At 50.3% G+C, this 16,097-nt stretch overlaps 1 protein-coding gene across 2 annotated transcripts in view; it reads right to left on the bottom strand.

Moving 5' to 3' along the window:
• Ap2a2 (adaptor related protein complex 2 subunit alpha 2) overlaps positions 1-16,097 on the bottom strand; it is a 65,709-nt gene that overhangs the window by 27,936 nt on the left and 21,676 nt on the right. For both annotated transcript variants that reach the window (XM_090347122.1, XM_090347123.1), the window contains exons 3-5: positions 13,758-13,900; positions 5,310-5,503; positions 1,221-1,350 (exon numbers count right to left, since the gene is read on the bottom strand). In XM_090347122.1, coding sequence (XP_090203248.1) covers positions 1,221-1,350; positions 5,310-5,503; positions 13,758-13,900 — 467 coding nt within the window. The remainder of the gene's footprint in view (positions 1-1,220; positions 1,351-5,309; positions 5,504-13,757; positions 13,901-16,097) is intronic.

Below are 16,097 nucleotides of genomic sequence, written 5' to 3'. Positions count from 1 at the left end.
GTGGGAAAGAGGGAGAGCAGCGGATCTCCCTGGCCTGTCTGTGGTATCTACCGTCCTTACTGAGTTTCTACCTACTGAAAGAAAGCATGCTAGCCACGGTAATTAAGTCACACACATGAAAACCCAAAAGCAAACTACTTGCCAGAGCTTCACACCTATAATCCTAGCTACCAGACTGGCTGGACAGACAAATCGGACAAACTCATCGCCAAATAATCAGCCAAAAAGGCAGAATTGGAGGTGAGGTTCAAGAGGTAGAGTACCAGTTGTGAGTAGAAAAGCCTAGTAAGAGTAGACGGTCCTGAGTTCCAGCCCTAGGACATACACATACACACACACTTCATTTAGCTGTGGCCCCAGAGTCAGTGTCCACTGAGAGGGTCCTTGGGTACCTAAGGTCAGGCCCTGCCACCCAGAAAAACTGTGCTGTGGCTGTGCAACGCTGGGACTGGTGACATGTGCCAGAGCCACACAGATGGCAGCCTTCCACAGACAGTGCTATGGGCCACGCCCAGCTCTGCTCCTCCTGCACAGTTCCCTAGACCTGAGCTTGAGATCTCATGGATCCACTGCTGCACTTGGAAGACCTGGCTCAGGTCTGGTCCAGCCTGGTTTCTGAGCAGCCATTCGACCTTTCTGAGGCTAGACTCTCTCAGCTACAGGTCCACCTGGTAACAGCCTCCAGCCATAGCCCGTCCCCTGCCCCCTACAGAATGTTCAGTTTCCACCTGAGGGACTGACTCTGCGTTGTGGGACTCCATCCCCCGCCCCAGCATGCACAGGGGTGGGATGGGGGGGCGAGCTCAGGAGGCACCCACTGCACCTGTGTGCTACCCTTCACTTAAACATCTGCAGACTTCTCCTGGGGAAAAGGCAGCAACCAACCAACACTCCTGCCTGCCACTCAGCCAGCAGCTGGCATTTCTGCTCAGGTCAAGCTGTAGGTGCACTGTCCACTACCCCGTAACATGCTCTAACCAACTCCTTATCTATAAAGCAAGAAGACAGTGAGGCCAGGCAGGGATGACAGAACCCATCACCCCACACCAGGCAGATGGCAGAGACATTAGAATTGTTCCCACAGTGTCCCTGCGGAGAGCCTGCCACCACCGGTAGAGGCTGGGGCCTCTGCACAGCTGCCTAGGGGTGACACCACAGGAGCCTCATCACAGCCACACCGGGGCCCCTTCCTTCTGTGGACGGCCACCCCAGGGCCTCACCAAGTGCTGGTCGTTGAGGAGGTGCACCACTCTTGAAGTCCAGTCCCCCATGGGCACGAGGTCGGGCGATGTCCTATAGAGGCGCAGCAGGCACAGGGCCGCGCTCTGCTTCACGCTGTCCATGGTGTCTCTAGAAGACAGAGGCGAGCAATCACTGCACTCCGCACACACGTGGAGCCCTGCATAGTAGAGTGCCCTGGGAGGGCAGGCCAGGACCCCAGGAAGGCTGGACATCAGTGTGCCACCTGCACACGTCTCACTAAACGGTACAGGTGGGTGGCCCGGCATCCTGCAGGCAAAAACCTCACATCTCACCTCCAATAGAATAAACCTGCAGGCCTTTCCTGGCTACGCAGGCTGTGTGTGAGCCCCACCACGCCACTCTCACAACAGGAATGTGCCTTGGGCTCCACTACTCCAGGGGCCCTTCTCACCTCCAGAACACCACCCGGCTACTGTGGTGGCCACGCCGCTTCCTGCGGCCCCGCTGAGGAAGCAGGCCTGGAACGAGGTGCACACACAGCACCTGCCCCCCACGTCCTGACGCCCAAGATGGAGTAGGGCCTTAACTTGCATGCGTGAGCTGAGACAAGCTAGTAGGACTAGAGTTTTGTTTTGCTTTGTTTTGGAAAAACTAACAAAACCCAGGACTTTGTATTCTAAGCAAGTGTTCTACTACTGAGCTAGATCTCTAGCTGTTGGGGTTGGAGTGGTTTGTTTGCTGCAGAGGAGTTTTGGGATCTGAACTTAGGGCCTGTATTTGCTAGGTAGGTGTTCTAACAATTGAGCATGCCCCCCAGCCCTTTTGCTCTTGATTCTTTTTCAAATGGGATCTCGTTTTTTTTTTTTTGTTTTTTTTAGTGGGTTATGGAGCTTGAACTCGGCCTGGGCACTGTCCCTGAGCTCCTCAGCTTAAGGCTACAGCCCTACCCTTGTGCTTAACCCCACTTCCCGTTTTCTAGAGGTTAATTGGAGATAAGAGTCTCGGTCTCCTGAGTAGCTGGGATGACAGGCGTGAGGCCCTGCGCCCGGCACCTTGTATCTTTTCTATTCATGCCCAGGCCAGCCTGAACCTTAACCCTACTGACACTTCCTCAACAGCTGGGATGACAGATGTGCTCCGCCATGCCCAGCTGTTGGTTGTGATAGAACCACATGAAATGTTTTGCCCAAGCCAGCCTCAAATTTACAATCCTCCGCCTCAGCTTCCCATGTGCTAGGATCCAAAGTGCGTGCCACCCTCTCTATGTGGGAAGTTTAAAGAAAAAGCAGTTTGCACAAAGGTGTCACTTCTGTGTCCTGCCTCTAAGTTTCTGTGTAAAACTGTCCTGCTTCCCTTCCTCCACATCCCCAGCTGCCCAGGCCACACCCTTCCATCTCACAAGTCTGGCCTCAGGGAGCACTCTCCTTATCTTTCCTTTCTTCTCCAGTCTCTCTTCTCTCCCTCCAGGGCAGCCCACAGACCAGAGGCACAACAACTGCAGGTCTGGGCAGACACCAGACAAGGTAAGGATAAACTGGCTTTTCTGCTCTGCCCAGTGTGGAGAGCACTGGGGTCTTAGTCCTCTCCCTCCCACTCTCTCCCTCCCTAGCCAGGAAGCGACAGAAGGACCTGTTGAGGCTGTCAGAATGCACCTAGGCCCATGTCCTCACAGCACTTCAGGTGGCGACTGTTGTTCCACACAGAGGGAAGAAGAGAATGTGGAGACTCTTTCCCATTTACATCTTCATTGATAAAATATTTATTCCTAAATGAGTCAAAAACAACATGAAAAACCCTCCATCTCACCTCCAGGACTCTCGTAAAAACAAGTTGCATGCATGTATGTGTGTGTATGCATGTGGTGCTGGGAATGTATATGTGTGCATGTCCACACGCATGCCTGTGTATGTGTGGTGCTAGGGAGCGTGATTGCGTGCGTGCGTGCGTGCGTGCGTGCAGCAATGGGGAAGGAACCAGGGCTTCATGCATGCCAGGCAAGTGCTCTGCCACTAACTGCATCCTCAGCTCAAAGATTTTTATTTTATTTATTTAGTATGGGTCATGGGGCTTGAACTCGGCCTGGGTACTGTCCCAGAGCTCTTCAGCTCAAGGCTACCGCCCTACCCCTGAGCCTGGGCGACGTCCCTGAGCTCTTCAGCTCAAGGCTTCCACCCTGCCCCTGGGCCTGGGCGCTGTCCCAGAGCTCTTCAGCTCAAGGCTTTCACCCTGCCCCTGGGCCTGGGCGCTGTCCCAGAGCTCTTCAGCTCAAGGCTTTCACCCTGCCCCTGGGCCTGGGCGCTGTCCCAGAGCTCTTCACCTGAAGGCTACCACCCCGCCCCTGGGCCTGGGCGCTGTCCCTGAGCTCTTCAGCTCAAGGCTTCCACCCTGCCCCTGGGCCTGGGCGCTGTCCCAGAGCTCTTCAGCTCAAGGCTACCACCCCGCCCCTGGGCCTGGGTGCTGTCCCAGAGCTCTTCAGCTCAAGGCTTCCACCCTACCCCTGGGCCTGGGCACTGTCCCAGAGCTCTTCTGCTCAAGGCTACCGCCCTACCCTTGAAGTTCCCCACTTCCTGTTTTCTAGAGGTTAATTGGAGATAAGAGTCTCAGGTCCTTTCAAACCTTGATACCCCTTCTCATGTTTTTGTCCCCCTTTCCCCCCGACATCCCCTCCCAATCATCTTTTTCCCCCTTCCCTTTGCTATTTCAAATATACAAATAAACATATATACAATATACCAGGTAACAAAGTCAGATACAGTAACCACATGAGATTAACCATAAAAGGAAAAGAGAGAAAAGAAATACCTTCACATAGAACATTAAGAACAACAATCACAAAGATAAATATCTTGTTTCCACCTTGCCCCAGAGAACGCACTGCTGAGCAGGCAGGCACCCTCACTGAGGGCTGGGTCTGCCCCATCTCAAGGTCCCTGTGAGGCGAGCTAGCCGGGTGGAAAAGGCTGAGCTGCTTGGTTTTTGGCACATCCCCCATCTTCTCTTCAGCCTAAACCATGTGTTGGAGAGCTGCACCCACCTCCCCTCGATGGCCTTGGCACCCTGGGCCCTCTGAATCCCGCTGGAGGCATAGCCAAGCAGTACATGACAGGGTCAGATGTCCAAGTCAACCAACACCCTAAGCAGGCAGGTGGTGCCCCTACCCCAGCCAAGCCTGGAGGCCCAGAACCCAGGGCTGCTTCCATACCTACTGCTCAGCCCCACCGAAGTGCTCTCCACACTAATGTGGGGACGGGCGACTGAGACTCCTCAAGATCTGGGGGGCTTCTGTTCACAGCTTAAGTGAAGGGAGGACACAGAGCTCCACCACACTGCAAAGCAACTGTGTTCCTTCCTTTTGGTGCCATGCAAGTCCTCCCGTGTGGCTAGTAGGAGTCGGGGTTTTCTTCTGCTCCTTCAATCTCAGTGGTCAGCCAGGCACTGCAGCTCACATTGAAAACCTCAGCTAGTTGGGAGGTCGAAATTCGGTGGCATAAATCAAGGCCAGTCCAGGCAAAAAATGAGCAAGATACCACCTGAATAGAAAAGCTGGGCAGAGTGACATGTGCCGATAATTCCAGCTAAAGTAGAATGATCTGTCTGAGGCCAGCCCTAGTAGCATGAGATGCTACTGAAAAATAACAAAAGCAAAAAGGGTTGGGAATATGGCTCAAGTGGTAGTGGAGGGCCTGTCTAGCAAGCATAAGGCCTTGAGTTCACGTCATAAGTCACAGAGAGGAAAATCCTAAATGGGGTATGAACTCTTATCGCCAATCCTGTTGCATAAAATAGGCATGGGGCCGGGAGTGTAGCCTAGTGGTAGAGTGCTCACCTAGCATGCACAAAGCCCTGGGTTCAATTCCTCAGTATCACATACACAGAAAAAGCCACAAGTGGTGCTGTGGCTCAAGTGGCAGGGCGATAAACTCGAGCAAAAAGTGTCCAAGGACAGTGCCCAGGCCCTGAGTTCGACCCACAGAACTGGCCCAAAAAAAAAAAAAAGAAAAAAAAAAAAGAAAGAAAGAAAGACAAGCATGATAGAGCCTGAGTCAGCCATTACACACCTGATACACTCACCCAAAGCACACCGTCCACAGCTCCCAGGTACATACCCCGCAACGAGGGTCTTAGGGATCTCTCCAGCAAACGCCTCAGCCATCTCCCGGCTGCCCACGTTGGCAATGCAGTGCAGGGCCAGGCCCATGAAGGTGGGGTTGCGGCTGGCCAGGTCATTTTTGATGGCGTTGTTGATTAAGCGGATCAACTCACTGTTAGAATTCACCAACACGGAGATGAACAGGTAGCCCTGTGTTCCAACAGGCAGGAGACAAAAAGCTGATGACAGATACACTGGGAAGTCACATCTGATGCACAAGACAAGCAAGACTTTGAAAGCCTCTGTCCCTATCCCTGTAATATATAATGAGACCTTCATCACCACCCTACAGAACACGGTGAGATCTCCATCACCATCCCCACAGAACACGGTGAGATCTCCATCACCATCCCCACAGAACACGGTGAGATCTCCATCACCATCCTACAGAACACGGTGAGATCTCCATCACCATCCCCACAGAACACGGTCAGATCTCCATCACCATCCTACAGAACACGGTGAGATCTCCATCACCATCCTACAGAACACGGTGAGATCTCCATCACCATCCAGCAGAACACGGTGAGATATCCATCACCATCCTACAGAACATGGTGAGATCTCCATCACCATCCTACAGAACACGGTGAGATCTCCATCACCATCCTACAGAACACGGTGAGATCTCCATCACCATCCTACAGAACACGGTGAGATCTCCATCACCATCCCCACAGAACACGGTCAGATCTCCATCACCATCCAGCAGAACACGGTGAGATCTCCATCACCATCCAGCAGAACACGGTGAGATCTCCATCACTATCCAGCAGAACACGGTGAGATCTCCATCACCATCCACAGAACACGGTGAGATCTCCATCACCATCCCCACAGAACACGGTGAGATCTCCATCACCATCCTACAGAACACGGTGAGATCTCCATCACCATCCAGCAGAACACAGTGAGATCTCCATCACCACCCCTATAGAACACAATGAGATCTCCATCACCATCCCCACAGAACACGGTGAGATCTCCATCACCATCCTACAGAACACGGTGAGATCTCCATCACCATCCTACAGAACACGGTGAGATCTCCATCACCATCCTACAGAACACGGTGAGATCTCCATCACCATCCAACAGAATACGGTGAGATCTCCATCACCATCCCCACAGAACACGGTCAGATCTCCATCACCATCCAGCAGAACACGGTGAGATCTCCATCACCATCCAGCAGAACACGGTGAGATCTCCATCACTATCCAGCAGAACACGGTGAGATCTCCATCACCATCCCCACAGAACACGGTGAGATCTCCATCACCATCCCCACAGAACACGGTGAGATCTCCATCACCATCCTACAGAACACGGTGAGATCTCCATCACCATCCAGCAGAACACGGTGAGATCTCCATCACCATCCAGCAGAACACAGTGAGATCTCCATCACCACCCCTATAGAACACAATGAGATCTCCATCACCATCCCCACAGAACACGGTGAGATCTCCATCACCATCCTACAGAACACGGTGAGATCTCCATCACCATCCTACAGAACACGGTGAGATCTCCATCACCATCCAGCAGAATACGGTGAGATCTCCATCACCATCCAGCAGAATACGGTGAGATCTCCATCACCATCCCCACAGAACACGGTGAGATCTCCATCACCATCCCCACAGAACACGGTGAGATCTCCATCACCATCCCCACAGAACACGGTGAGATCTCCATCACCATCCCCACAGAACACGGTGAGATCTCCATCACCATCCAGCAGAACACGGTGAGATCTCCATCACCATCCTGCAGAACACGGTGAGATCTCCATCACCATCCTGCAGAACACGGTGAGATCTCCATCACCATCCAGCAGAACACGGTGAGATCTCCATCACCATCCTGCAGAACACGGTGAGATCTCCATCACCATCCTGCAGAACACGGTGAGATCTCCATCACCATCCAGCAGAACACGGTGAGATCTCCATCACCATCCAGCAGAATACGATGAGATCTCCATCACCATCCTACAGAACACGGTGAGATCTCCATCACCATCCTACAGAACACGGTGAGATCTCCATCACCATCCCCACAGAACACGGTGAGATCTCCATCACCATCCAGCAGAATACGGTGAGATCTCCATCACCATCCTACAGAACACGGTGAGATCTCCATCACCATCCTACAGAACACGGTGAGATCTCCATCACCATCCTGCAGAACACGGTGAGATCTCCATCACCATCCAGCAGAATACGGTGAGATCTCCATCACCATCCCCACAGAACATGGTGAGATCTCCATCACCATCCTACAGAACATGGTGATATCTCCATCACCATCCTACAGAACATGGTGAGATCTCCATCACCATCCAGCAGAACACGGTGAGATCTCCATCACCATCCCCACAGAACACAGTGAGATCTCCATCACCATCCTACAGAACACGGTGAGATCTCCATCACCATCCAGCAGAACATGTTGAGATCTCAGAACATGTTGAGATCTCCATCACCATCCCCACAGAACACAGTGAGATCTCCATCACCATCCAGTAGAACATGGAGAGATCTCCATCACCATCCCCACAGAACACGGTGAGATCTCCATCACCATCCCACAGAACACGGTGAGATCTCCATCACCATCCCCACAGAACACGGTGAGATCTCCATCACCATCCCCACAGAACAAAGTGAGATCTCCATCACCATCCTACAGAACACGGTGAGATCTCCATCACCATCCAGCAGAACACGGTGAGATCTCCATCACCATCCCCACAGAACAAAGTGAGATTTCCATCACCATCCTACAGAACATGGTGAGATCTCCATCACCATCCAGCAGAACACGGTGAGATCTCCATCACCATCCTACAGAACACGGTGAGATCTCCATCACCATCCTACAGAACACGGTGAGATCTCCATCACCACCCCTATAGAACACAATGAGATCTCCATACCGCCCCTATAGAACACAATGAGATCTCCATCACCATCCTACAGAACACGGTGAGATCTCCATCACCATCCTACAGAACACGGTGAGATCTCCATCACCACCCCTATAGAACACAATGAGATCTCCATACCGCCCCTATAGAACACAATGAGATCTCCATCACCATCCTACAGAACACGGTGAGATCTCCATCACCATCCTACAGAACACGGTGAGATCTCCATCACCATCCTACAGACCACGGTGAGATCTCCATCACCATCCAGCAGAATACGGTGAGATCTCCATCACCATCCTACAGAACACGGTGAGATCTCCATCACCATCCTACAGAACACGGTGAGATCTCCATCACCATCCCCACAGAACACGGTGAGATCTCCATCACCATCCCCACAGAACACGGTGAGATCTCCATCACCATCCTACAGAACACGGTGAGATCTCCATCACCATCCTACAGAACACGGTGAGATCTCCATCACCATCCTACAGAACACGGTGAGATCTCCATCACCATCCAGCAGAACACGGTGAGATCTCCATCACCATCCAGCAGAATACGGTGAGATCTCCATCACCATCCTACAGAACATGGTGAGATCTCCATCACCATCCCCACAGAACATGGTGATATCTCCATCACCATCCTACAGAACATGGTGAGATCTCCATCACCACCCCTATAGAACACAATGAGATCTCCATACCGCCCCTATAGAACACAATGAGATCTCCATCACCATCCCTATAGAACACGGTGAGACCTCCATCATCATCGCTATAGAACACGGTGAGACCTGCATCACCATCCCTATAGAACACGGTGAGACCTCCATCATCATCCCTATAGAACACGGTGAGATCTCCATCACCATCCCCACCGAACCACCACCCCTACAGAACACAATGAGATCTCCATCACCATCCCTATAGAACACGGTGAGACCTCCATCACCATCCCTATAGAACATGGTGAGATCTCCATCACCATCCCCACCGAACCACCACCCCTACAGAACACAATGAGATCTCCATCACCATCCCTATAGAACATGGTGAGACCTCCATCACCATCCCCACAGAGCAAGTGAGACCTGTCCCAAGATCTCACTCTTCGCTCTCAGGAGTATACTAGCTCTGGACAGACATGATGGCTACAACCCAGCCCTGCCTCAGCATTTCTTCTAGGGTACATTCCAGTCTCAGTCAGGCATCTGAGTGCTTGGAGGCCACACTATCCTCCAATCAGGGAGAAAGGGAACAAATCCACTGTAATATGTCATATGGGGAATGGAAAATGTATTCTTGTTGTAATGTGGAGGATGTATTATTATAATGGAATTGTGGAGCCCTTCCCTCTCCCCTGCTTCCCTCTGCCATTGTTTACCCAGACATTAACACCCTATCTCCTGCCATTTGTTCACCAGGGCTGCATCTTGAGACATCCTGGCGCCTACTGCCAGATACATCTTGACTATAGATAAAGACATACGAGAGTTATAGGATGAAGCCCCTGTGAGATTTATGGTGTGACCCCCACCCCCAGCATGTTTGCTGGCCTTCTTTAAAAACTTCCTGCTTTTGCAGACCCGGGCTGCACCCTGAGATCCCGACCTTGGGGTGTAGTCCTGGTGCGTCAGCTCCTTCCCTGCTCAATAAACTTTTAACATCTCAATCGTGTTCTGAGTGGTCTCATAGTTTGTCCACCTCTGGACCCCATTACACCACAGGGCCAACCCTGGCATTGCTCATTAATAAACTGACTTTTCAGAAACTCAGCTGACTGCTCTACTCCTCTCTCAACCTGTGTCGCCAGTCACACCTCAACCTAACCAAACCCCAGACCTGTGCCACCATTCTGTCACCCTTCCTCTTCACATGCAACCACAAGGGTCACACCTTCACCTCAGGACACAGCGATCTTTTCAAGATCTCTCTGACCACACACTTCCCAATTAAATCACAACTGGTTTCATTTCCCATGATTCCCAAGATTAAGGTCCCTGGGGAGCCCGCTCCCCTCCATTCAACCTTAGCTGTCTCCTACCGTGGAGACTAGTCGTCCACACACCTCCACTGCCCCTCAGTCTCGGCTCCTTCACGGCCAATACAGGGGCCTGGCCTTGACCACACTGTGTGTGTGTGTGTGTGTGTGTGTGTGTGTGTGTATGTGTGTGTGTGTGTGTGTGTGTGTGTGTGTGTGTGTCTGTCTGTCTGTCTGTCTGTCTGTGTCTGTCTGTCCTAGTGCTAAAACTGGAACAGGCACCTGGCCTCAGGCATATTCTGTGTGTGTGTATGTGTGTGTATCTGTGTCTGTATGTATGTATGTATGTACGTATGTATGTCCTGAAGCTTAAACTCAAGGCCTAGGCACTAACCCTGAGTGCTTTTTTGTTTTTGCTCAGAACTAGTGCTCTACCACTTAATTAAGCCCCAGCTTTTTTAAGCTTCCAGCTTCTTGATGGTTAATTGGAGATAAGAGTGCCATGGACTTTCCTACCTATGCTGGCTTTGAACCAAGATTCACAGACCTCAGCCTCCTGAGTAGTTAGGATTACAGGCGAGAGACGTCAGAGCCTGGCTACAACTGGGTTTTTATTTGTTTATATGCCAGTTCTGGAGCTTCAACTTAGGGCCTACGTACTGCCTCTGGGCCTCTTTTTTTTTTTTTTTTTTTTTGGCCAGTCCTGGGACTTGAACTCAGGGCTTAGGCACTGCCCTTGGGGGAGGAGGGCTGTTGTTGTTGTTTCCTCAAGGCTAACTCTACCACTTGTGCCACAGCACCACTTCTGACTTTTTTCTGTGTGTGTAGTACCAAGGAATGGAACCCAGGGCTTTGTGCATGCTAGGCAAACACTCTACCACTAGGCAACAAACACTCTTGGGCCCTCTCTAAGCCTTTTTTGCTCAAGACTAGCACTCTAGCACTTGGGCCATAGCTCTACTATATAGCTGTTTTTGTTGATTAACTGGAGATAAAAATCTCAGACTTTCTGACCCAGGCTGACTTTGAACTATGATCCTCAGATCTCAGCCTCCTGAGTAGCTAGGATTACAGGTGTGAGCCACCCGCACCCAGCCACAATATTGCCACAGTTGGTCAATAACAAGCCTACATCCACTTTTAGTCACTGTTCTCAAGGGTCTTCCAGTACACTTCTTGGTACAGGACAGATACTAGATTCACTTTTTTATTTTTGTCCTTCCTTGTTACCTTCCCTTCTTATCTTTCCTTGCCTTCCTTTCTTTAGTGAAGTACTAAGAAATGAACCCAGGGTTCCTCACTTGCTAGACAAGTACTCTACTACTTACCACTTGAACCATACATAAACTATGGGGGCATGAATGGCTTTGAATCACGGTTCACGCTTCCATATTTTTTTCAGGGTTTTTTGTTATTGTTGTTGCCAGTCCTGGGACTTGAACGGAGAGCCTGAGCACTGTCCCTGAGCTTCTTTCACTCAAGGCTAGCACTCTACTACTTGAGCCACAGCACTACTTCTGGCTTTTTCTGTGTATGAGGTACTGAGAAATGGAATCCAAGGCTTCATGCAAGCTAGGTGAGCACTCCACTACCAAGCCACATTCCCAGAACACATTTTGTTTTTTGGGGGTTTTTTTTGCCAGTCCTGGGCTTGAGCTCAGGGCCTGAGCACTGTCCTTGGAGTTTCTCAAGGCTAGAGCTCTACCACTTGAGCCTCAGCACCACTTCCAGCTTTTTCTATATATGTGGTACCAAGGAATCGAACCCGGGTCTTCATGCATGCTAGGCAAGCACTTTAACCACTAGGCCAAGTTCCTGGCCCCCACATTTTGTTTTTTAAATGGAGTCTCATTAACCCTATCAAGGCTAGGTTAGAACTCACAATCCTACTGCTTCCATGCAGCTAATAACAGGCATGTGCCACATCCCTGGCTCACTCCATAAGTTCTCATTAAGAAAAGGCCTCAGTGTAAACCAGGCACCAGTGACCCACACCTATAATCCTAGCTATTTAGGAGGCTGAGATCTCAGGATCTCGGTTCAAAGCCAGCCCAGGCATGAACGTCCATGACATTCTTTTCTTTCTTTTTTTTTTCCCCCATCGGTTGTGGTACTTGAACTCTGGGCCTGAGTGCTGGTCCTGAGCTCTTCAGCTCAAGGCTACCAACCTATCCCTTGAACCACAGCACCACTTCCCCTTTTCTAGGGATTAATTGGAGATTAAGTCTCATGAACTTTAGTGCCCAGGCTGCCTTTGAACCAAGATCCTCAGATTTCAGTCTCCTGAGTAGCTAGGATGACAGGCGTGAGCCACCGTGCCTGACTGAGACTCTTATCTCCGACTAACTACCAGAAAACCAGAAGTGGCACTGTGACTCAAGTGTCAGAGCAGTAGCCTTGAGGTAAAGAGCTCAGGGACAATGCCCAGGCCCTGAGTTCAAGCCTCACAACCAACAAAAAAGAAAAGACCCGAGTGTCCTCAGGGCACTGGTTCCAGGGCCCCATGACTAGATACGCCACAGATGGTGGTGTGCCTGCATACCGTGATGCAGGGTTTATGGAGAGGGCGGCCCCCTCTGCAGCTCCACCTCCTCATCCTGTTGATGTAGAGCCACAGGGCCCACCCCCTGGCCACACTGCGTTCATTAACAAGACTGGGAATGGAGGGGCTGCACCCATCTATCTGGGAGTGAAGGAAATGGGCACGCCTATATTCTAACCACTCAGAATGGCAGGGCAGGGATTCAGCACTCCAGGCCAGTCTGCAAAAGTTACTCAAACTCTGTCTCAAAAACAAAAGACAGGAAATAATGGGAAAGGACAGGGAGCAGATGACACTGTGTGAAAGGAATGGACTTACTATGAAAATGTAATCCTGCTGTATATCACCTCTAAAACAACAATAATGTAAATTAAAATTTAAAAAACAACAAAGCTGAGGACATGGCTCAAGTGGTAGTGTGCTTGTCTAGCACGCACAAGGCCCTGAGTTAAACCCCCAATACTGGGTGGTGAAGGGAAACAGTGGAAGAAACAGAACCATCAGAATTCCACTCTGGCCCATGCAGCGGCTGTAATCTCAGCTACTCAGGAGGCTGAGATCTGAGGATCACGGTTCAAAGTCAGTCCAGCCACTAAAGACTGTGAGATGCTTATCTCCACTTAACCACCAAAAAACCAAAAGGGGCGCTGTGGGTCGAGAGGTAGGGTAGTAGCCTTGAGCTACAGAGCTCAGGGACAGCGCCCAGGCCCAGAGTTGCCCACGCCCCACAGCAGACACCACCCCCCCCCCAAAAAAAAAAAAAAAAAAAAAAAAAAAACAGAGAAAAACTCTCCTTAGAGTGGATCTAGGGATCTAAGACAGATCTATACTGTCTCAGGCAACACAGTGGTGCCCAGCACAGGATAGCACAGGCAAGTCTGAAAAGCAGCACACCAGGCACACAGCTCTCTCCCTGTGACCATACTCACAATCTGCTTTTCCGTGTATCTGTTTGAACTCAGCAAGTTCACAGCCTCCATGTGTCCAAAGTCAATGTCATGACCAAGGAGAAAGATGAAGAGCAACTTGCACACGTACTTTTTTTTACTGTAGCCATCCAGAGCTTTGTCACCTATAGGAAAAGTGAATGAAGGGTTAATTCCAGGTGGGCAGGGAAATGACCAGTAGTGCACCAGCAAGTGTGGGAATGGGCCTTCCTTAAGGCTATGGCACCTGAGTCACACCTGGCTCCAGACTTCAGGTAGAACAAGGAAGGACGGCACTTCTCCACAAGGTACACACCAGACTCCAGAAATGTGGCTTCACGCTTCCTTTCTTACAGGTTCAAGACCAGGATTCACACTCTGTACCTGATACTTTCACTCACTGGCTTACACCCTTACTAACCAACCATGGTCCCAACCCCAAGGCTGGTGATTTTTCACTTTTAAGGCTCCATTTTTTTTGTTTGTTTCTGTCTTTGTTTGTCAGTCGTGGGGCTTGAACTCTGGGCCTGCACACTGTCCCTGAGCTCTCACAGACTTTAATGCCCAGAATGGCTTTGAACCTCAATCCTCAGATCTCAGCCTCCTGAACAGCTAGGATTATAGGTGTGAACCCCTGTGCCCGGCCATGGCTCTACTCTTGACCATAGAACCAGAGCATCTGGCATTAAGAACTGTATCCCCAGTTCAACCCAGCAGCAAATAGCAATGGGGTCTGCAGTGTCCCTGGCATACTGTGATCCCAAACTCACAGTAGCAAAAGAAGCTAGAAGCCTGGCCTTGACCATCAGGCTAGTCTTTCAAATGAGCTTAGTAATTTAGACAGGTCTGCAAACTCCAAATCATATTTTACCTCAGAACACCTTTATGACAAACAAACAGGTCATAAAAACCACATCCACAAAAACATCCTAGGACTTCTGTCTCTGCTGTAATTGCAACATGACTGAATACCTCCCTCAAGATTACCACAAAGAAGTTCAACACAGTAATCAGCAGAATACAAAACCCCAGGAGTAACAAGCCCCCTGAGCCAACCTGCAGCAACCCCAGAAGACCAGTGTCCCACCCGCTCCCTGCCTCCACACGCAGCCTGCCACCTTCTCAGGAGGGTCCAAACAAAGAAAAACGCAAGCTACTCAAGCCACCGGGATCCGATGATCACAGTTTGAAGCCAGCCTAGATGGGAAAGTCTGAGATTTTTTTTTTTTTTGGGGGGGGGGTGGGTCACAGGGCTTGAACTCTGTGCCTAGCCACTGTCTCTGAGCTTTTCAGCTCAAGGCTACCACCCTACCCTTGAACCAAGCCCCTGTTCCCATTTTCTAGAGATTAGTTGGAGAGTCTCAAATTCTTTTGTGCTCCAGCTGGCTTTGAACCTTGATCCTCAGACCTCAGCCTCCTGAGAGCTAGGATTACAGGTGTGAGCCACCTTACCTGACTACGAGATTCTTATCTCCAACTAAAACACAGAAAAAGCAGAAAGTGGAAACATGGCTCAAATGGTAGTGTGTTAGCCATGAGCAAAAGGAGATTATGGGCAGCACCCAGGCCCCAGAGTTCAGGCCTCAGGACCAGCACAGACACACACACAAAAAAAAAGCCCACAACAAGCCGGATGCTTAGGAGGCTGAAATCTGAGAATAGTGGTTCAAAGCCAGCCCAGGCAGGGAAGATGGTAAGTCTCTTATCTCCAATTAACTACCAAAAAAGCCAAAATAGACGAATGGTAGTACACAAATGGTAGGCTCTGAATTCAAGCTCCAGAACCAGCACCAAAAAAAAAGTCATCCATCTACTAAATCCTCACTTAGATTACTGGCAATTTTACACTTTCCAAGTTTGTCATTTTCCTCTTCAAAATGTGGTAAATACAACTCTTCACTGTGATCTGCGCCCACAGAACTGTCTTTGGTGAGACTCTGGCTCCTCCTCTGTGAGCACTGGCCCACAATAACTTGCTGCAGTGCAACACCTCACTCTCTGACCACACAAGGACAGACATTCATTTAAACTGACAGCAGCAGTCACTGGAGGCTACTGCAGTTACTCTCTCAGCTAAAGTATACTCAGGTCCCAAACCTACAAAAATAAGCCAAAAACTTAAAAGCGTAAAGGCTTCATTGGGCTTTCCCAAATGTGTGTTAAAGACAAGAAACTAAAGCCACACTACAATTCTTCAACATGAGCATGCTCAAGGGAGACATACACCTTGCTGTCAGAGGCCACCACCTGGAGAAGGTAGGAGTGGCAGAGTTAGAAACACCTAACCTCCCTAGAAATGCTGTAATTCCTCCCTAACAGTTCAAACAACTAGTGGCCTTGGGC

This window comes from Megascapheus bottae, chromosome 16, assembly GCF_031878675.1.
Source record: "Megascapheus bottae isolate mThoBot1 chromosome 16, mThoBot2.hap1, whole genome shotgun sequence".
In the NCBI taxonomy this organism is placed as follows: Eukaryota; Metazoa; Chordata; class Mammalia; order Rodentia; family Geomyidae; genus Megascapheus; species Megascapheus bottae.
The sequence above is the reverse complement of the archived record's forward strand: the minus strand, read 5'-3'. Positions and strand labels throughout refer to the sequence as shown.